The following is a 23744-nucleotide window of genomic DNA, read 5'->3' on the forward strand; positions in this document are numbered from 1 at the left end:
AAACTGAACTTGATGGTTTGGGAGATTTTTAGCCAATCCAGACTGTAAAGGATACCCAAATTAGGAGATTGACTCTGAGGAAAGAATGCCATGAAGACAAAAGCCAAAAGCAGAGCCAGAACAGTCTTTTGCTAGTGCCATGGGAGGATGGAAAGATCCGAGTATTCCCTCGCACAAAGTGCCCCTTGAAGATATTAAGTGTATGACTCGTGGATCCCCTCAACCATCGGAGCAGAAGCCAGGCGTAGAGATGAGATCGTCAGGAAGGATCTGTGGAGGAGCACCTGGTCCAATGGCATGAGTCCCCTTGATATACATAGGAGACCCACGGGTTTTTTGAGACTGTTACACAAGCAAAAATGATACCTGTTTGACCCAAAGGGACAGAAATAGGACAAAATGAAAGAAGGCTGCTAGACTCCCAAAATTCCACAGGCAGGACAGAATATAATCATTTTTGCTTTTGTTAAGCCACCACTTTGTGATAAATTGTTGCAACCACCACCAGAAATTAATACTCACACATTAAGTGGTCAACAAGACACTCTTGGGGTTTTTTAATTAAATCAAGTTTAACATTAATTACATCAAAATTAAATGTTGAACAGGGAGCATTTATAACATATGTATCAGGCATAAAAACTATGAAATAAACACCCATGTACCCACCAACCTGTTTAAGAAATAGAAATTAATGTTACCTCTGAGTCCCCCATGTGTCTGAAAGCGTAGCCTCCTTGCTTTCCCCCAGAGGTAATTACTATCTTGAATTCTGTGTTTATCATTCTCTTATTCTTCTTTATTTTTTTAGATATGCGTGTATCTCTTTGTTTACTCTTTCATTTTGCATGGTTTTAAATTATTCACAAGAAATCCTACCAAAAGTTTTGTTCTGTGACTTTTTTATTTGCTTAACATGGAAATGTCTCATGTAGCGGTAGTCCATTCATACTAATTGCTGCATAATGTGATATCATAAAGACATACCACAACTTATTAATTCTTCAAGCAATGGACATACAGATTGGTTCCAGCTTTTGGTTCTCCCAAACCGCAGATGCTGCTATGAATATTATTATACATGTTTCTTGGTGCACTGGTGTAGGAGTTTAACTAGGGTCTATGCCTCAGAGTAGAACTGCTGAGTCACCGTGCCTGAGTACCTTCACCCTTACTCCATGTGTTGTTGTCCAAAGCGTGGTACAGAAATTTAAAATTCAATCTCAAGTAGCCAGTTTCTTCATTTTTTAACCTCCCAATACACCTCGCTTCTATAATTTATCTGATATTTAATCATATTTGCCCTTAATCTCTCTGATATAGGGTTACTTATGATTAACTCATGGATTCTTGGTCATCTTTATCTGTTCTGGTGTTACATTCTCTTCTTAGGAGAGGCGAAAGAGCCCAGGTATTCAATGAATAGACTCTGGAGCCAAAATGTCTAGGCTGGAAACCCAGCTGTTCCACTTACCAGCTGTGTGACTTTTGAGCTGGTTACTTAATCTCTCTGTGCCTCAGTTGCCCCTAGTGTAAATTGGGGAAAACATAGTACTTACTTTAGTACTTATAGTACTTACTTTAAAGAGTTATTGTGAAGATGAAATAAGCTGATATATGAAACCCTTAGAATAGTGCCAAGCAGAGTAAGCTCTATGTACATGGTTGGCATTATTATTCACGTTGCAGCTCTTCATGAGAACAAACAAATGGGGGTGCTGGGTGTCTCAGTTGGTTAAGTGTCTGCCTTCAGCTAAGGTCATGATACCGAGGTCCTGGGATCGAGCCCCTCATCGAGCTCCCTGCTCAGCGGGGAGTCTGCTTCTTCCTCTCCCTTGCCCCCCATGGCTCACACTCTCTCTCTTGCTCTCTCTCTCAAATAAATAAATAAAATCATTTAAAAAAAAAGAACAAACATGTAAAAAGTCAAATATTCTCAGCAGGTTACTATCTCACAATAGAAGTGACCAGGTTCAAACAGTCACATTTTCATGTCAGCAAATCTAAAACTCTCTGTGCCTACACTTTGCTCCCATTTGACAGCAGACCCTCCTATCAAAGTGGATCCCTCCACTGAGCTCTGGATTCCATCCTGTTTCACCAGGACTGCCCATGGAGTCATTGTACCAACCTTGCTTTCTATGTGATTGTTCTCATCACATGTGGACATTCCTAGAATCTTACATCTTAAAATTTATGATAACATTTATCATTATTAGAAATCATCTCATTCCTTCATCTGTTTACTACTTTACATTCCTTCTCCTTGCACCTACCCCTACTCCCACAAGGAATGTAAGTGCCTCTTAAGGGAAAACCTGTGCTAAAAGACAACATGAGATACAAAAGCTTCACTTTCTACAGATAGGAGGAAAACACATTTTACAGGTGACATGTTTATAGAATTCTTGGGAACATAAACAGTAGCACCTTCTATGTGCCAGGCATTCAAAGATGCCAGGGGTAGAGTGATGAAGAGGACAGATAAGGGGCATCCTGGAACGTCTGGTACATAGTAGGTGTTTAATACAGAGCTGCTGAATTAATCTATTGATTGATTCATTTTAGTCCACAGAAATTACATCTCTGATGTTTTTTAAAGATTTATTTGAGAGAGACAGAGAGAGAGAGAAAGCATGAGTGGGAGGGGTGGGGGAAGAGGCAGAGGGAGAAGCACACTCCCCGCTGAGCAGGGAGCCCAATCCATATTGGGCTCCAGAACGCTGGGATCATGATTTGAGCTGAAGGCAGATGCTTAACTGACTGAGCCACCCAGGTGTCCTGAAATTACATCTCTGATTATGAATGAAAAACAATAGAAACATTCTTAAAATTCTTCTATCATCCTTCTATTATCAATTTTTGAGGAAAAACACATAAGCTATTTTAATGGATATGGATGTGGAAACACTAAAGGTATTCAATAATCAGGAAATTCAGAGAACACTGACACTTACATACCTGTGCATATCATCACTTTGTGCTATTGTTTTATGTTCTCGAACATTCCATAAAGGCTGTGTTTGTATCTGAATTTCTGATTTAGCTGTAAGATGTAAAATCCTACATAGTCAGACAACTTAGCTTTAGTTATATCAGAAGTGACTTAAAAGCAAAAAATAGCATTCCAGTTATTCCTTGATGTTGACATCCCTAGGATAAAAAAAAAGCATTTGGAAGTAAATTCCTATTAAAAAGGCACAAGAAATATGAATAGGACACTACCTGTCCTGGGAAGTTCAGAATCAAAATGTAGATAGGAACTGTATGGGAATCCGTTCCAAAATAACATCTCCACTTGTTATATAATAAGATAGATAATGGTTTCACAGACTTTGTATAAATATATCTTCAATGTCTGATGGTTTTTCTCTTAAAAGAATAGCTTATTAATTTTTCTGAGAACTGTGTTCACTGAGCCACCAACTTTTCCCCCTGACTTTAGTCATTCTTTTTCCCTTTGCCCTTCCCACTCTAGGTTGGACTAATGACTACATTGGAGAAATGAGTAATGTAGGCAAAGACCTTTTATTTGTGGTTAGACTTACATAGTTCCAAAAAGTAAACATAATTCACAAAATACCTACAAGTACCAGAGGAGGTGCTCCGGTATCAGTAGAAGGCACTGATCATAAGAAAGCTTGACATAGATCGTCATGTACAGATGCCGGTTCACTCCTGTCGAATGAATATGCTATATTCTGAGTTTGACAGTTGGGAGGCGGGGGCAGGAAGAACCAAAGCCTCTTCTCCACTGGATTAGGCACCCAGGTCCTCCAGGGGTATTATCACAGATGACATGAAAGTGTTGGCAGTGGTAGCTCCGACAACAATCCCAGCTACGCCAATGATGCTGATGTCATCACCAACAGTTTGACAGATCTAGAAATCCTTAGGGTGCTTCTCATCCAGTTGATCATCTCTGATCCATTCCTTGGACAGGCCACAAAATCCACTTTCATAAAAATGAATCCAATGCATTTGGTGACCACTGAAAACACACCAGTCCTGGTATTTGCTAATTTGGAACCACAGTCAAAATACTATTGCATCATTTTGGAAATGAGTCCAATCTAAGCTACAAGAAAATGTACTGTTAAAAAACACACATGGGTACTTTTGGTGGTATGGCTTTAAAACCCTGTGCTTGGCTATAAAAGCCTTACAAGCGAAGTTAATGGATAGCAATTTTTATTTTTAAAAAAGAGGAAAGTATTTTACTAGACCAAAATTAGTTTAAGACATACAAAAATCAAATTTTATGTAAACACCCTTAGAAAAACTGAATTATATAATTAAAAATTAAGAGTCCTTTTTACAAATTAATAACGAATGTGTTAAATTACTATATATTAAAGATATAATTTGAAAATTAGAGCCGTTTCAAAATACTATGTTCAAATCTCGTTCTGTAAGAACCCAGGGAAGTTGCCAAATCACCACACTGTCCTTCCACTAAAGTTTAATGGGTACACTGGAGGGTTTATTATGAGCCAGGAGAGAGTCATTAAGTAACATTCAAAGAAAACTAAGAGTAAAACGTCAGGTACAAATTAATTTAATTCACTTCCTGAGACTTATACAGAGCTCACTGACTTGAATAAAGCACGACAACATTGTTTTTAAATATTGAGAACACCTATTTTCTGGCAGCATCCAGTATACTTTTGTGTTACAAGTAGGTCATAAAGATAGGGCTTTGGGGAGAAATAGAACACAGATGAACCTCTAAAGAAATAGAAAGCTCTAGCAGAAGACTTCTTATTCTCTTTTTACGAGGCACAAAGAGAAAAATAGATAAAACATAACAACCCTAATTATAGATTACAGGGGACTTCATATCTCGACTTTTATGATGTTTTATGAGTGATATTTAATACAGCATTATTCCTACTGAATAACCAGAAAATAATTTTCATCATCAGTAATATGGTTAAAAAGTTCATGCCGTGGTAATATCCATGTCACCAGATGTTGCCTCTTCTGTATGAAGTGTGTGTGTTTATATATATAGTATATGGAGAATATGTCTAGAGCATATATATATAAATACAGTCATGTCTTCTCAGTCTCAAGCCCATCTGACACTTTATAATGAAGAGAGAAAACAGGAAGGAGACTTCTGGTACCATTTATTTTTCTGTGACAGTAATAAAGCTGCTGTATCACAGCTTGAAAAATACAGAGTAATCGTGGTATAGTACAGTAACTGCATAATGCAAAAAGCAAATGATTTTTTTCCCAGAAAAAAAAAATCTGTTTTCCCTATGACTCTGCTTCCTCCCCCCTCAAAAAATACCATATACGTAACTTCCACCTAAAGTCAGAAGGCTTCCAATGCCGTGTGGCACGCGGAAGCAGTAATGATCACAGCTCAGCAGGACTAGGCCAGTCTCCAATTCTGTCTCTGACCCAAACTGTGCTCACAGGCCGGCATGTTTTATAACTCTTCCTTAAGGCCTTTCTTTGTCTCCTGCCTGGCTTTGTCTTCCTCCCTGGGTGCCAACCACGTGAAATACACTTTTACTGGATCGATGTTCCAGTGTTTATGAAAGGATACGGGAACTTGGTGAGAAAGGTAGTCCCTGGGATAATCCACGGGCCGAGCCTGTGGGAAGAAGAACAGAGAATTACATTCCTTTATTCACTGAAAATAATTTTGCTTCAGAATAGCATTTGAATTTATGAAGTGACTGCTTTTCTTCAATATTTGATATTGCTTAAGAGAATCTAAAAGCAAAAAGGAAAATCTTTTCCAATACCCTCTCTCTGATGCGAGGCTCTTTGCTTTTGTATCTCCAATTACTTTAATATCCCAAATGTACCACTTTTTGCTTCTATGTTCCATAGTCATACCTCTGGGAGATTCCTCAACCATGGTAATAGATATAAAGTATCTTACTTCCTTGGTAAGTCATTTAAGTGACTATTATAACTTCTGCAAAAGGCAGAAAGATTGCTATTTCCCAGGCCTCTCTAAAGAAACTCTAGCCATACATGGTGTGTGTGTGTGTGTGTGTGTGTGTGTGTGTGTTTAAGTGTTCTCGGGGCTCCCCTTGCCTGTCCACTGCCCTGCACTTTCTTCCTACCCAGATATGGAGTCTGATTCCAGAAATGGCAAGGGAAACATTGAGTAACCAGAAGCACTTTGCAAGAGGGCCTAAAAAGTTTTTGCATCGTCATCATTTCAGGATTCTCTAGAACTTACAAAATGAAGTTTAAGCAGAATCAGACGTAGCCTAGGATGGCTGAGACTGAAGTAACCTTCAGGGTATGGAAGGAAACAGAAACCAGATACTATTTTTTTTTTTTTTTTTACCCTAAACAAAGCATCTACCTTTCTCTCAATGCTTATCTTGTTTACAGATTTATATAGCCCACCTGTGTTATACAGTAACTCACTGGGTTATCAATACTAAAACAGTCTGGGCTTTATTAAAGCTAGACAGGAAACATTTTGAAAACTAGTCTCTATGCTAGTATTTTATTACATTCTGCTTAAATGTTTGTAATGAATACTTACATAAATCCTCTTAAATGGTTTATAAAATACCTTCATTAAATTTTATCTCATTCAACCCTTGAAACAACCTTGCAAGATGATCAGAGTATCTTGATTCATCCTCAATTTATAGATGAGGAAGCAGGAGCTCACAGAATTTATAAATTCCCTAGGTCAACAGGACTGGCACCTATTAGAATGGGGACAAGAGCAGGTGCCCAGCCCAGCTCTAGTCCAGTGTTCTGGCAGCACACCTGCAGCTGGTCCTCATTCCGTGTGCACATCAACAGTGCCTCAGCTGCCCTGGCCCCCTTGGGGGGCTTTATCCTGGGGTGGCACAAATATCCTGCTCTGATGACTGTTCAAACGATAACAACTGCACAAAAGACTTCAAAATGATGGGTGGGGAGGGGGGGAGAAGTTCCATACCAAACATGCACTGTCCTTTAAAAATTCTAAATGCTCATGGAGTTAAAAATCTAAGAAGGCAATTTTAAAGGAAGAGAGAGAAACAAAGACCAAAAATACACACTAGAATAATGTCTAACAGAGTTGAGCAAGTTCTGAGTATTAGCTGAGGGGATTCATATGTGATGTCTACTTGCAAGGCCTCTGGGAATTTACTGGCTTGGAAGAAACCCCAGGAAAAACATACTCTCAATTCAGTTCTCAGATAATTCCACAATGCTCCCAGAAGAAAGAAAGAAAAACAGTGGAAACAAATCTTGGGTTGTTTTTCACATTTAAAAATGAACTCTCAGAGACACAAACGCATCTCACAGGAAAAAAAGAAATCCATAATATCTTTCCCTCTATTAATGCGGATTCCAGAAGTGATTGCAGTTGCATGTTAGGACATGAGTGAAGAGCTGGTTTACTAAATATTAGTATGTGCTAATCATTTCTGGCAAATGCAGTTTTGGAAAAGAACAAGATTAGAGAAGTAAAAGGCATCCACAGAGGCATCTGTAACACCAAGAAGTCTAGATGGACTCTGATAATCACATCTCTGTGCCCAAAATGCCAAAAGGAAGTACCAAACAGGCAGGGTTGGGGCAAAGGAGGAGGCCTTAGGAACAGACATGGAGCATGATCGGAAGCTGTGCGTGGGAAGAGAGAGATGGTGTAAACTACACGGAAGGACATACATTGGGTGAAATTAAAACTTAATCTGTAAATGTTAGAGCACATTGAACAGTGAAACAGAGATCAAATTTGTATTTCCTTAGACAAACACATTTTTTTATAGCTGTATTGACATACGATTTACATACCATACAATTCGCACACTGTCATGGTAGTTTGAAAATTTATAGTAGATTTCCATATTTAAGCAACCACAAATCCAGTTTTAGAAGACTACAGCCATTCCCCCCAAATTCCCTGCCGTGTATTTTCAGTCAATCCCCACCCTCACTGGCAGCCCCAGGGGACCACTGATTTGCTTTTTCTCTATAGTATTGCCTTTTTCTAGAAATTTCTTATCAGTGGAACCATACACTATGAATGTTTTGAGCCTGGCTTCCTTCATTAGCATTGCTGCATGCATCAGTAGTTCATTACTTTTACGGCTGAGCAATATATCACATTGAGTGGACACACCATACAAACACACAGTTATTATCACACAGGTTCCATGGGTCAGGAGTCTTGGCAACACATAGCTGGGACTTCTGCTTCATGGTCTCTCACAAGATCGTAATCAGGATGTCAGCCCAGGCTCTATGATCTCATCTGAAGGCTCAACTAGGAAAAGATCCACGTCCATGCTCACTCAGTGGTTACTAGTAACATTCAGTTCCTTGGGGGCTACTGAGCTGAGGGCTTCACTTTCATACCCTTCCCCCTTGCAGCTTGCTTCAGCAAAACCTACAAGCCAGGAAGGAAGTAGGGAGAGTCTACAAGGAAGATGGAAGTCACAATCCCTTGTAACCTAATGATAGAAGAGACATCCCATCACCTTTGCCATATGCTATTGGCTCATACTCAGGAGAGGGGAAAACGCAGGGTATGAGTATCAGCAGGAGGGGACTAATGAGATCTATGTCATCATAAATGGCCTGCCACGTATATGTTTAATTTTTTAAAAACTGCCAAAACATTTCCAAAGTGACTGTATTTTATATCCCCACTAGACGTCCAGGTTTCTACATCCTCAGCAGCACTGGGAATGATCTGTTTGCCTATAGGCATTCTATACATGTGAATTTAGTTTGCATTTCCCTAATGACTAATAATGTTGAGCATCTTTCCATGTGCTTAGTAGCTGTTTATGCATTTTCTTTAGAGAAATGTCTGTTCAATCTTTCTCTTTAGAGAAATGTCTGTTCAACCCAGCTTAAACTCAGCAGTTGATTTTCTTATTGAGTTGTAAAAGATGTGCTATGTATTCTGGATTCAAGTCCTTTATCAGATACATGATTTACAAACATTTCTCCCAGGTTATGAAATTTTTTTATTCTCTTAAGGATATCTTTTGAAGAGCAAAGTTTTTTTTAAATTTTATGAGTTCAATTTATGAATTTTTCCTTCTATGGATCATACTTTTGATGCCCCAAATCTCTGCCTAAACTAAGGTCACAAAGAATTATCCCTATGTTTTTTCCAGCAGTTTATAATTTTAGCTCCTATATTTTTGTACTATGATCCATTTTGAGTTAATTTTTGTGTGTGGTATGAGGCTAAGTTCCAAGTTCATTTTTTTGTGTGTGGAAATACGTAATTGCTCTAGCACCGACTGACCATCTGTACCACTTCTCCCCTGGACTGCCTTGGCATCTTTGTCAAAAACAAGTTTACCACAAATGAAAGGGTTTATTTCTAGAATCTCTATCCTGTTCCATTGATATGTATGTGTGTGTGTGTGTTTATCCTCGTACTAATAGCAGCTTGTCTTGATTATCATAGTTTTATAGTAAGTTTTGAAATCATAGAAAGGTAAATCCTCCAATTTTGATCTCATTTTTAAGAATTATTTTGTATTTCCATGTAAATTTTAGGATCAGCTTGTCAATTTTTACAAAGAAGCTTACTATGACTTTGATATGGATTGCAATGAATCTATAGATGAATTTGGGGAATGTGGAGAAATAAAATTTCCTGTAAAAAAGCCCTATAGCCCACAAGAAACAGTTCACATTCCATTTGTCTAGTTAACTGCTCAGATCCTAAAGGAGAGTAAAACTCCCCTTATCTCTTGGAGAGGCCAACGGTTATATCCCTGAACTAAGTCCTGAGGGTAAACCCCAAGGTGCCAGAAAGACCTGAACACTTTCCGCCCTGGGATACATTTACATTTCAAGGAAGAATGGGGTATTTATTTGCATACCAAAATGCTGAAGTAAGGAAGTTCACCTTTAGAAGCAGAGAAAACAATTTTTCTTTGTCCCTTGCCTATGGAGTATCTCACCACTTATGTAGGACAATTGAATTGGCCCTCATCACACTGCCCTGGAGGTAAAAACTAGGTCAAAGGAGCAGTGGGAGTGGAGATGGGGGCAAGATGTGCTTATTATTTATTGTAAGGGACTTAATGTAAAAATTCATCTCTGATCCAGAATGTCATTTAGACATTCAAAATAAGTTAATTTTAGGTGAAACACTATGAATAGATGAAATAATAAAATTCATTTTAAGTGAATATTTATTAAAAACCAATGGAGAAAATTGCCATCATAGCAATATTGAGTCTTCCAAACCATAAATATGGTATATATCTCTTCATTTAATTAGATCTTAATTTCAGCAGAATTTCATTGTAGTGTACAGTGTAACTTCCTTTTTAGATTTATTCCTGAGTATTTTATTCATTTGGATGCTATTTTGAATGACATTGTTTTCTTCATTTTCAGATTTTTTTGTTGCCAAAAAAAAAAAAAAAAAACGCAATTGCTTTTGTATGTTGACCTTGTAGCCTATAACCTTGCTAAACTCATCTGTTAGTTCTGGTAGTTTCTTTTTCCTTTGGTAGATCTGTAGGATTTTCTACATACAAGATGTGGTCTGTGGATAAAGACAGTTTTACTTCCTCTCTTCCAACTTGTATCCTTACTATATATCTGTATACATATATGTAATGCATGTATGTATATATGTAGTTATGTATATATGTGTGTGTATGTAAATATATATATACATACATATATATTTTTTTCAGCTTATTGCACTGGTTAAACACTGAATATACTGCTGAATAAAAGTGGTGAGAACAGACATTCCTACCTTGTTCCCAATTTTGTCATTTTTAAGATTCACTTTATCAGATTGAGGAACTTCTATTTGGTTGAGAGTTGTTTTTTGTTTTTCTATTTGTTTTCATTTTTTTAATCATGACGTGGTGTTAGATTTGTCAAATATTTTTTCTGCATTTATTGAGAGGATCATGTGGTTTTTATTCATTATTCTACTCATATGGTATATAGATTTTGGATATTAAATCAAGTTTGCATTCCTGTGATAAATCCCAGCTGGTCATGGCATATAACCCCTTTTATATATTGCTGGATTCAGTTTACTAATATTCTGTAAAGGATTTTTCCATCTATGTTCAAGAGTAATATTGGCTTGTAGTTTACTTTTGTCATATATCATTTTAATCCCTTCTGTTATTTTTTTAGCAATATTTTTGGAGTGATTTCCTAAATTCTTGCTCTAGGGATAACAATGTGCATCTTTTTGTTAAGATTTATTTATTTGAGAGAGAGAGAGAGAGAGAGAGAGAGCATGTGTGGGGGTGGGAGGGGCAAGGGGAGAGAGAGAGAGAATCTAAGCAGACTCCCACTGAGTGTGGAGCCTGATACGGGGCTCGATCTTAGGAGTCTTGAGATCACAAACTGAGCTGAAACTAAGAGTCAGAAGTTTAACCAACTGCTCTGCCCAGGCACCCCAACAATATGTGTCTTTGACATACTAGGCTAATATTGGCCTCATAAAATGAATTGGAAAGCTTTCTCACTACTTTAATTCCATTCCATCAATGTATGTAGGTTCAGATAATTTTTCTATTTCTTTTTAAGACAGTTTTGCTAATGAGTGTGATGCAAGAAATTTCTCCCATTTCATTTAAATTGTCTAACTTGTAGGCACAATTTTGGTAGGATTTGCAATAATGTCCGCTCTTTCATTCCTAACTTTGGTAATCTGTGTCTTCTTTCTTTCTCTTGGACAGCCTAGCTTAAAGGTTTACCAAATTAGCTGATCTTTCCAAAATAACTCATTTTTGGCTTAACTAACTTTTTTCTGCTGCTTTTCTGTTTTCTACATTGACTTGTGCTTAACCTTTAATATTTCTTTTATTCCACTTAATTCAGATTTGAATAATATTCTTTGGTTTCAATGCAGATGTTTAGATTAATGATTTTTTTAATTTAATTTAATTTTATTATGTTATGTTAGTCACCATACAATACATCATTAGTTTTTGATGTAGTGATCCATGATTCACTGTTTTCATATAACACCCAGTGCTCCATGTAGTACGTGCCCTCCTTAATACACATCACTGGGCTAACCCATCCCCCACCCCCTCCCCTCTAAAACCCTCAGTTTGTTTCTCGGAGTCCATAGTCTCTCATGGTTTGTCTCCTGCTCCGATTTCCCCCCCCTTAATTTTTCCCACCCCTATGAATTTCTAGTATGTTTAAAACTATAAATTTCCCTCTAATCCCTATATAGCTATGCTAAAAACTTTTGTTATGTCTTGTTTTCATTTTTATTCAAGTTATTTTCTAACCTGCCTTATGATTTCTTCTTTGACCCAAGATTATTTTAAAATGTGTTGTATAATTTTCAAATATTTAGAAATTCTCCCATGTTTTTCTGTTGATTTCTAATTTCATTCCATTGCTGGGAGGATATATTTTGTATGTTTTCAAGCCTTTGCTTAGACATGTTTTATGAACTAGTGCATGATCTATCCTTTAGAACATTCCATGCACACTTGAACATGCATTTTGCTGTTGTCAGATGAAACAATGTATGTCAGTTAAGTCAAGTAGTTTGTATTTGTCCATTTCTCATTTCAATTCTGTCCATTTATGTTTCATGTACTTTGAAGATCTGTTAGATATACATACACATTTATAATTATATATTTTGAAGATCTGTTAGGTATACATATACATTTATAATTATTGTATCTTCTTAATGTATTGACTTTTGGTTATGAAATATCCCTCCTTCTCTCTAGTAATATTCCTCTTCTTAAAGTGTATTGTGTTTAACACAGACACTCAAACTCTGTATGATTAACTGTTTGCAGGGTTCATCTTTTCCCATCCTTCTACATTCAACCTATTTGTGTCTATGAATCTAAAGTGTACTTGTCTGTTATAGACAACATATAGTCCAATCTTGCTTTTTATGAGATTTGACAATATCTGCCTTTTGACTAAAGAGTTTAGTCCATTCATTTTTAATGTAATAACTGATATACCTGAATTTTTATCAGTCATTTTGCCATTTATTTTCTATATGTCTCATGCTTTATGTCCCTCTGTTTCTCCTTTATTCTTTGGTTAAACAAAATCTTTTAGTGTATAATTAAATCCCTCTACTGGTATTTTAAGCTATATATTTAAAATCATTTTCTCAGAGATTGCTCCAAGGATAGCAATATGCATCTTTAACTTAGGTTAATACTGACTTAATTCCAATAAAATCAATTGCTACAATATAGCTTCATTTCCTCCCCCTTGCCTTTGCACTATTATCATCATATATATTGCATTTACTATGTTATAAACCCAACAATAGGGTCATAATTACTGTTTTAAACAATATTATATTTATTAAAGAAATTAAGAGAGACAATATATATGTCTGTGTGTTTATACACACTTTTGTTCTTTTAATTATATATATGCACATATATACATATATGAATAAACACACAGTCTTATATTTTCCTCCATATTAACCCTATCTGTATTCTTCCATTCCTTCCTGTATATTCTAATTACCATTGTACCATTTTCACTCAGCCTAAAGGATTTCCTTTAGTTTTCTTATAGGGAAGGTCTACTAGTAAAGATTTCTCTCACTTTTTGTTTACCTACAGATATCTTTATTCCACTTTTGTTTGGGAAGGATTGTTTTATTGGATATAGAATCATTAGTTGATTGGTTTCTTTTTTGACTTCTGCCTTTGGGCTTCTATTATTTTTAATGAGAAATCAGCCAGTAACTATATTTTTTGTTTCCCTTTTCATTAGGTTGCTTTTAAGACTTTCACTTTTTCATTGTCTTTTAACAGTTTGACTGCAACACTTCTGTGTATGATTCTTTTCATGATTATACTACTTGAGCTTTGTTGAACTTTTAGAGCTATGCATTAATGTTTTTCATCACATTTGGGTAGTTTCAACCCTATTTCTTTCAAAAAAAATTTCTATCCAATTCTCTCTCCGCTCACTTTTTAGGACTCCCATGAAATGTATGTTGGTACACTTTATGGTTTAAAGTATTTTAAAGCTTTGTTCACTTTTCTTTAGTCATTTTTCTCTGTCTTCTTTGGACTGGGTAATTCTATTGATCTGCCTTCAAATTCATTGTTTCTTCTGCCATCTCAATCTACTGTTAAGTCCACCCAGATAATTTCTCATTTCAATTATTTGGTTTTACAACTATAGAATTTTCATTTGTCTTTTTATCATAGTTTCTATTTTTTATTAAGATTTGCTATTTGTTGAGTCATTGTCATCATATTGTCCTTTGAGTCTATGAAGATGGTTTCCTTTAATTCTGTGACTGTAATTTTATTAGCTTCTTGAAGTCTTTATCTATCAACTCCAACATCTGGTCCCACTCAGTCAGTTTCTATTCCTACATTTTTCCCTCAGCAAATCTCTGCTTTGCATCATGATAATTTGTTGGAAGTTGATTATTTTGAGAATGTATTGTAACAACAAATCTGTTTATTTTTACTACTTTTTAAAAAGTGATTTGCCTGGATTTACACTGTAGAATCTTTCTCACTGCAGTATGTGGTTACTAATACCTCCACTAATCTTTTAGTTCTAACTTTTATCTTGTAGCTTGGTCTTGCTAGAGGTCACCTCTGTGCTTGAATAGCTTACTAGTCAACTTATGATATAGGCAGAAGTTATGCTCAAATACCACAAGCTCATAAGGCTTCTACCTATGTATAGGTTGGAAAGTACATTCAAAGCTTCAGTGGGTTCTCAAATTTGCCTTGTATTTTACTTTCTGCTAGGCTCATCCAGTGTCCTATGTGCATGCACACGGTTTCCCAGTAAGCCAGAGAATTGTGGAGAGCTTTCCTAGCCCTGTTATTTCTCTCTTATTTCCAGCGTACTAAGTATTAAATTTCTGGCTAAGATACCCTTTACCATATCTGAGACTGCAACCTCGGGCCCATAAAGGTGCAGATTTTTCTTATTTCTTTCCTACCAAGTGTAACTATTTTAGGTGACCTATCTATGGGTTTTTAACTCTCCCTACCCAAACCAAGTCCACCCCCTCTGACAGCAAAGCTGCCATTTTCCCCAGCAAGGCCCATACTGGTCAAACTGCTGTTGCTCTTTCCAACCAAGCTGGGGTGGATGGAGAGGTGGAGGCTGGGGGAAGGGAGGGAGAGGGGGTTTCAGGGAGAAACCTCATACTCTTGTTGGTCTTACTGAAACTATAGCAGTTTTTCAGGAATAAATGCTTCTCAATGCTTTGGTTGATTTCCAGAGTCCTGAATGAGTATTTTGACAATTTTATGCAGAGGATTCACTGGCCATTGCATGCTGCCATACCCACTGGTAGCATATAATTTTGAAAGAACAGAAAACCATATGCTCCAGATCCTTTGTTTTTAAATAAAACGATACACTAGACATTCCTTGAAGCCCCCTTCTAAGCCTATGATTTCACAATAACCTCCCCTGACTAAAAAGAGAAGGAAAGTGGCCCAGGCAATTTTGTATCTGAGACTGTTTCCAAAAGCCCACTCTATCTCTAACTATTCAGGAATCTTGGATTTGTACCTCTTTGCCTCATATGTGTTTTTCAATATGAAAAAATACACTATTTGGATCACTGTTCAAGCATTATAAATGGGAAATAATTTCTAAATTATAGCAAACTCTCTAAAAGAGGCTTAAGAATTAGAAGATATAGTGTTATCTGTTGGGGAGGATACACTTTAAGCATATTTCACAATTTTGGAAAGATTTAAAATTTATTATGTGAATTAGATAAATCAAGAGTTTTAAAGTCTGGGAAATGACAATTTTTTTTTTCATTTTTAAATTATCTTCAAAGGATTTGTGCTTAAAGAGTATTTTTCTTCTTTCTTTTCTCTTTATCATTTTCTTTACTAGCATATTCTTCCCTTAGTGAAGGCTGCTGTAAAAATCTAACACTACATTATTAACAATAATAAGTCATTCCCCTTATACACCAACAGTTTTAATTACCTTTCCTTTTCTAGAAGTGAAACACTATGAGAGAGCAAGAGAAAATAATTTGCTTCTCTAAGTCATCCCATAACACAACACATAGGCTTAAGATGGCTAAGACATCTCAAGGTTTTAAAAGATGGATAAGTACTCTTAACTGGTATGAAGAAAGGTTTCTCATATATTTCTTATTATGAAAAGTCTCTTTTTATTCTCCCTTATGGTCCTCAAGATGCAGAAATGGATTCTGCCTTTCTTGATAATGCAAACACTTTCTTTGCCTTGTTCAAGTTATTTCCTATAGTGCTATTTCTGTCATGTTCAATTTTCTATATTGCTATGATAGCATTTGCTACTGGTTACTAAATATGACAACATATTTATTCTTACAACATCAGAACATTCACTGACCTGATTCTTAAAAACTACCAAAAATAGTGTGGAGGATTCCCTTCTCCAAACCACGGTATGGTGGTTTGGAGCACCAACCATCCCTGGTAAACATTATCTCAGACAACAACAACCCCAACATTATATGCTTATTGAGATACTAAATTGAAGCTTAATAGTGTTTAATCACTCATCTTAATAGTAACCAAAGAGGAGTAAGCCCAATAAAAAGGTAACCAGTGGACAGTGTAAAAACCTACGACAGTAGAGAATTACATACACTTGGCATATATACAGCAGGAAATATTAGGTTATTCCTGTATATTTCTAGATAGCATTTAATAATTTTTAAATGCCATCAATTTTTTAACTCAAAAATAGAGGGGGGAAAAAAAGAGCAGCTTTTCCCTGGTCCTATATTCAAGGACAATGGTCGAACACCATTTCGTTTTCTAGAGGTTTCTGCCTTCCATTTTCCTGCTGTACATGGTATAGCATCAACCCATAGTTCTTAAGATTGTTTCCAGAAGAATATGTGAAGGGAATGAAGTAGGATCTTTAAGTGAGAAGAAAAATCCCCCTCTCTCCCTCTAAGGTAGATATAAAAACATTGTTCTCACCTGATGGAAGAGAGGGCTGTGTGTCACAGGGATTCCCAACCCACTAAAGCACATTCCTAGGACCATATCGTCAGGGGCATCATTGCTGTAGCAGCGACATTTACTCGCGAGAAGTCTCCTGATTGCTTCTCTGCTGAAGACCATTCTAGTGGGAAGCCAGAGCAGACAGAGAAAGGGGTTAGGGCAGCAGCTCCTCAAGACCTTTAATCTAAATAAATATAATTCAGAGGCCACATTCTTGATAAAGATGTTGACATCAGCAGTGTTTCATATTTCATAGTTATTCTGGGGGACATGATTTGTGCTTTCTATGAAAGGAAAATTTCCTTTGAAGAAGTGTTTACCTATCTAATAGGCAATTTTATTTCTTTATATCGTTCTTGCAAATGAATACTATACAATGTTCTTTTCCTAATATGCCAATGGAAAATTAGAATAGTTCTTTAGTTTTAACACTCTCAATGAGATCAATAACAAAATCCACCAACATTCCCAGCAAGCAGATGGGCCCAGGTACCTCACTCATATAGGTGATGACCGACAGTGAGATCAAATCTAACTGAAACAACCTTGCATTCACTGTCCAAGTGATTCCAGTCTGTGGACGCTTCTTTAAGGTGATTTTGAGAAAGAGAAAGGAGAGAGAGAGAGAGAGAGAGGTTGACTTGCCTCAAATAGTGCTATGATGCTACTTGACCTGGTATGTTGGGTACTTTCTGGTGGAACTCATGCCCAGTCCTGCCATTCTATGCCCTCAGATTTGCAGGAGGCTGGAAACTGTGAAACAATATTTTCCAGACTCCCTTGCCAGCGAAGACCCGGCTTCAATCTGTCCATGAGGGGCACGATACTAGGGGAGGCCATCGGCTTCAGGCATTGGCAGTCTCTGTGGCAGAGGCAGGCGATGCTGGGTAGCCCCAGGCTCCAGGGCCAGAACCACAGCAGCAATGGGGAGCCAGTGCTGGGACTGGCTCAGATGCAGTGCTGAGACCCAACTGCAAGATCATCCACAGCAACCCACATGGACAGGCTCCAGAACACAGCCTTTGCCCTGCTCTTCCAGCCTTTGGGGCAGTACCAGCTTTCTGTAGTTACTGAGCTCTCGGGAGAGCCACCTGCCCCGTTTTATCCCTCTGGCCCTTTCCAACCCTTTCACACCAAGTTCCTGCAATACATCCTCCTCTTTTTGAAATACAGATTGGTCCTAAAATATAGGGCCGGTCTGGCCCTACGGTAGTAATGGATCTTCTCGTAGTATGAATAATCCAATAGCTGATAGGGCTGAAGGGACTAATACGGTTCACAAATTCATTCCCAATAAGCAATGACTTCCTTGAAGGCAAAACTGTCTATCACTTCACATATTCCCAGAGCCAAATGCAGGGCCTTGCACACAGTAAGCACTCAACAGAATTTGATGCATCAAACAAGTGAGAATAAAGCTGCCCTTACAAAGATCTTCTTCCTGGGGGAGGGGAAGGAGTTCTATGAATCAGTCTAGTGGGAAGGAAAAAAGGACAAAGACCTTGAATACAATCCCTGATGTGAAAAGTTGATTCCATGCTCAGCTGGGGGCTCAGTTCAGTGTAGTTTAATACTAGTGACCAAGCCCTGGTGATGCAACACATACACAGGGCACTCACCAAGATGCCAGAGAACACGGTGAAACAAGACCAGACAAGAGGAAAAAGCAGCTCTTTATTTAAGCTGATACAAGAAAATAGGACTGTACCAGAGGAAGAAACACAGTTCTTGTGAACTCTACCAAAAGGAAAACTGCACATTTGAAAACTCACCAGAAATCCTCTTTCAGAGTCCAGTGCCCACCAGGGGCTGGGATAGCACCTTCGTGCTGAGTCAAACCCCTGTTCATCTGCCCGACCCCAGGAAAAGAGCCTACGTAAGGGGACATGCACCTGCTGGAGACAGACACTTTCCTTAAAACATCTATCTGAAGCCACGTCAAGGGGAATTTCCTAAGTAAGTATACTGCAGTTGACCTTGAACAATGCAGTGGTGAGGGGCCAGCCCCATGTGCAGTTTAAAATCTGATTCTACTTTCCCCTAAAAGTTACGTACTGATAGCCTACTATTGGCCTTACTGATATAACATAAATAGTCGATTAATACATTGTGTGTTATATATATTATAAACTGTATTCTTACAATAAAGTAAGCTATGGAAAAGAAAATGTTATTAAGAAAATCATAAGGAAGAGAAAATACATCTACAGTACTATACTATATTTATGAAAAAAACATCCACATATAAGTGAAACTGCCCAATTCAAACCCATGTTGTTCAAGATCCAACTGTACTTGTATTCCAATCAGAGCTGTAATCTTCTTTCTCTTAAGCCCAATTTAATTATATCAAACACTTTATTTTTTTCTTTTGTCAGCATCTAATAGAATGAAAAAGAAAAGGAAGGCCCACTCTTTTATCCTGGCCCACTCTCTGAAAAGTTAACTTTGCAGGAAGATAAAATGTAAGCATAAAATCTTTATTAGTAATTTCTTTTCTATTTTTCCCTACTCATACAGAACAGTCTTACATTAATTATTCACACAAACTAAGTACACACAAGCCTTTAATAACACTTGCTTATTAGTATGCTGATGGGTTGTTTCAAAATGAAGAGTTCCCCCAAAATGGAAAACTACTGGACATACCATGGTATGTCTGCTCTGCCTGCCAACTTTTAAATATTAAAAAGATGTTGAGAGGCTAGAAGACTAATAATGTGATTTCTTTTAATATACAATATACTAATTTTAAGCAGAAGAAAAACTGAAAGGGGGGCAGGGGCTTGCCCAAGGCCATGCACGTGCAGATCAAGAACACATACAGAAGGTGAAGGGCATGAGAAATGCGCCCGCCTCTCCCGGTCTTCCAGCAGATGAACTGGTCAGGGCTGTCTCCAGGTAACACTGTCCTCAGCCCCTTCAAGGAGGCTGCCAAAGAGAATGAGGACATCCTGATCATAGCTTCCTACTCACAGGAGTAAGCAACGAAGTGAACACCAGACATTTGCATTCAAAAAAATGCAAAGGTCTCATTTTCCAAACAATACAGAATATCTACACATAAATCACTGTGGAGTCTACACTCCCGATTCAGCTCTGCTTCGTGGGGCTGAGGGGAGATGGTTGAAGGCAAGGCTTTACAAAAACTTGGCGGTAAACCACAGTGAAACACAAGAAACACATTTCATACTACAACCATTTATATGTATTGTGTGTGTGTGTGTGTGTATAAAACAAACAAAATTTCACAAAACAACACACACCCTTACTACATGTGATACACTATGATATTTCTATTTTATTCTATTCCATTTTATATTTCATTATTTTTAAATGATGGTTATGATCCATTCATTGGTTTTATAAGCCATTAATTGATCCTGACTTGCTGTTTACAAAAAAATCATGTTGGTTCTTAAGCTGGATCATCAGAAAAGTCTACTGAGAAATCATTTAACATGATGTCTGCAGCTTTCTTATAAAGGTTGATATGAGACAATCTCATGATGAATGTTTCTGCATCTTTGCAAAAGTGGTATGAAAAACAGAATATTACAACAGTCGTTAGCTATACAAAGACCAAGGCTCAGTGTTCATGCATTTGTTTGTTCATTTATTCATTGTACCTTGTAAAAAATGAGTCCCTATGCTAGGAAGTGAGGATATAATGAGAAATGAGATACAGGTGCTGCTTTCAAATAATTCATAATTTAGGTGGAAAACAGAAAGGTAAATAGGCAATTAAGTGATAATGGTTTGCATAAAATGCTATGAAAGTATATTTGAAAGGCATCCAACCCAGATTTGAGAGGCCAGACTAGGTCAAAGGCTTCCAGGAATAAATAATAGCTATATTGTGTCCAAAAAAAAAAAAAAATGAGAAGGATGAGCCAGGTGACAAAGACAGAAAGTTGGGGAGGGGACACAGTGCTATGTAGAGACCAGTGGATGCCAGTTTTGAGGAAGAGGAAAGAAGAAATGCCTCTGAGGAACTGAAATAAGATGAAGGTGCAGATGAATGAGGCTGTAAAAGTAAAACAGCATCTGTCAAGGTCATGAGAGGCCTGGTAAGTCTTGATGAGGAATTTGGACTCTATTCTAAAGGTAACAGGAGGTTATAAAAGAATGCAAAGACTTTCATTTCCCATGGTAATAAAAAAAAATCCAAATAAAATTAAAATCACATTAACCTATGGAATTGTTGAAGAGATGGATGATATGAAACCCAGAAGAACTAATTGCTAGAGAAAGGAATCCTTCCCATGTGGGTAGCAAGATGTGGCAGCTTTCAGGGACAAGCTGGGTTAGAGAGCAGGAGGAAGGAGACAAGACCCCCCAGAGAAATCAGACCCAATGCAGTGGCCTCAGCAGCACCCAGAGAGGCTGTGGCCCCGGCAAACCAGCGGTGATTAAAATAAGGCCTAATCTCAGACCAACATGACTCCTGTAGGAATCCGAAAGACTATCTCAGATGCCAAAAGTAGGAAAGAATTCATGCTCTTGTGGAAGAATAAAAGCAATGGAGGCGAGTGAAGGCCTCTGAGCAGGAGGGCCACAGGATCAGACGTGGCTGTGGAAAGGTCTCTGTGGCTACAGTGTGGTTGACAGCAAGGAGCAGAGGAGACGAGCTGTGGCAGGAGCGTACGTGTAAGAGGTGGGGTGACCTCGACTAGCCCTGGGGAGGTGGAGACAGAAGTGGTATTTATGAGACCAAACTGACTGGGTGACTTCAGGGTCCTGGGGAATGAGGGCGAGAAAGGGTAAAGCAGAGTCACAGGTCTCTGGGGTGGGAACTCGTGATTCCCTGAGGCAAGACGACTGGAAAAACACTAAAGCAGGGGGGCCAGAGTCAGAGGATGAGGTCAGGATGGCAGTGCTGGGTCTTGTCACCCCAGTGGACATGGCCTCGAAGTCAGGAAAGAGCTGTAGGCTGGGGACAGAGGTTTGGGTGCTTTCAGCATAGTCATAGGGGTAGATAAGATCACCAAGGAGAATACAGAGTGAGAAGAGAAAGAACACCAGAAAAGATGCCTGGAAAACACAGCCATTTAAGGCACAGGAACAAGGACCTGGGAAGGAATGCTCAGAAAGGCAGGAATACACAAGGAGAGGACACTGTTCTGGAAAGCAAGAGAAAGGAGGCTTTCCAGGAGCGGCGGTCACCTCTGTCAAAGGCGGCCAAGAGGTTAAACACAAGAGAGGCTGGAATCGCACCACTGTATGTGGCTACATGGACATGGCCACAGACCTCAGCAAGGTGGTTTAGGTTGAACGCCAAGCACGGGGGTCAGATGGAAGTGGGGAAGCAGAGATCATGAATCGTGGATTCTGAAGATGATTTAAGGGGGAGGTGTGGTGGCAGGAAGGAGTTTTAAGATGGGAAAACTGGAGGTGGCAGGAAGTCCACAGTAGCAAGGTAGAAGTTGAACATATAAGAGGTTAAAGGTGCCAGCTTGGTGGTTACAGTGCCCACCATGGGCCTGGGAAAGGGAGCAGTGACACTCATGCAGTGTATCTGTCAATCTGGCACGAGCCTGTGAGCGCCCGGAGGGAAGGAACTGTGGTCTTTGTTTTCATCCCCCATGCCCACACCCAGGAGGCTCCTGGAGTGAATGAGCAACCAGCTGGAGCAATGAAAGGCAATGCTGGCTGCGTGCTGTCAAGTGCCATTTCCCGCTTCAAGGGCCAGTCTCAGACCTAACAGTGACATCCAACAGGCAAGGAAGACAACAAAATAGTTTTCTTGACAAAAAATCACTTCTATGTTAAAAGTATATCGACACCTATGTGCTACAAAATATACAAACCCATATTCAAATAACAGGACCCCTTTCGAAGGTAGGAAGTTCTTACTCAACAGATACCATGCCCAGATCCTTAACCAGACCCAGTACCTCACCCACTGAAAACTAAATGCATTACCATACGGCTGCACATAGCTTGAGGGTTTTTTTTTCCTTTTTTTTTTTTAAATGAAGAGATCAATACTCCTTGGGCTTCCCTTTAGTGTCTTTTTGAAGGCCCACCTGCACCTGCATCTCTTGTTGCTAATGACCTCAGGAAGAGGCACAGCCACTGCTCAAGAAAGATCAGTACTCATGCCCAGGCTTAGTTATCACTATGAAAGAGTCATGTCCATAGCCATGCTATATTAACCACTGAATCAGCCAGAACCCCTGGAATGTGGTTCTTGAGGTCCTGCAGTAGGAACTATTCTGATCTCGGGGACTGCAAAGTAAGAATATAAAGTCCTGACCCTTCAGATGTTTGGAAACCAGTGCCAAGAATGTTGCTCAGCACATGGTGGACATTCAGTAAATACCTGTTGGAATGACTTTAAATCACTATAGTTTATACCAAGTTAAGATTTTCCCTACATACCCCAATAGCAAAGACTACAGAAATAATAGAAAGGCTAATTGCTCCATTGACTTACCCATATAAATCAAATCAAAATCTTTCCCCACAAGAGATTAGGCAGATACTTCATTTAAAGACATTGACTTTTCACTGTTATTTAAAACCTATAAATCCTACACAAATATCATTTAATTGCTTAAGTCTAAACTTCTATACTACTCTTCTCCAAAACATGATTTATTAGCACTAGATAATTTAAAAGTCTAATGACTTATTTTCTGACAAAATCTATATCCAAATTTCTTTTTTCATTTAACCAATCAAAACTAATTGGCTACCTAGAAACAATTATTCCTATAGGGACATTTCTACCCAATACCTTGACAACGATTTATATTTCTTCGTGGGGTAAAATATTCTTTAGTGTGTTCTTTTCATATT

General features: G+C 38.2%; 1 protein-coding gene across 2 annotated transcripts in view; it reads right to left on the reverse strand.

Moving 5' to 3' along the window:
* Positions 1-5117: 5117 nt before the first annotated feature.
* The window catches only part of B3GLCT (beta 3-glucosyltransferase), a 115317-nt gene continuing 96690 nt past the window's right edge, over positions 5118-23744 (reverse strand). For both annotated transcript variants that reach the window (XM_027590510.1, XM_027590509.1), the window contains 2 exons: positions 16917-17061; positions 5118-5608 (listed from right to left, as the gene is read on the reverse strand). In XM_027590510.1, coding sequence (XP_027446311.1) covers positions 5441-5608; positions 16917-17061 — 313 coding nt within the window. In that variant the 3' untranslated portion in view covers positions 5118-5440. The remainder of the gene's footprint in view (positions 5609-16916; positions 17062-23744) is intronic.

Source organism: Zalophus californianus, chromosome 3, assembly GCF_009762305.2.
Source record: "Zalophus californianus isolate mZalCal1 chromosome 3, mZalCal1.pri.v2, whole genome shotgun sequence".
NCBI classification, from domain to species: domain Eukaryota; kingdom Metazoa; phylum Chordata; class Mammalia; order Carnivora; family Otariidae; genus Zalophus; species Zalophus californianus.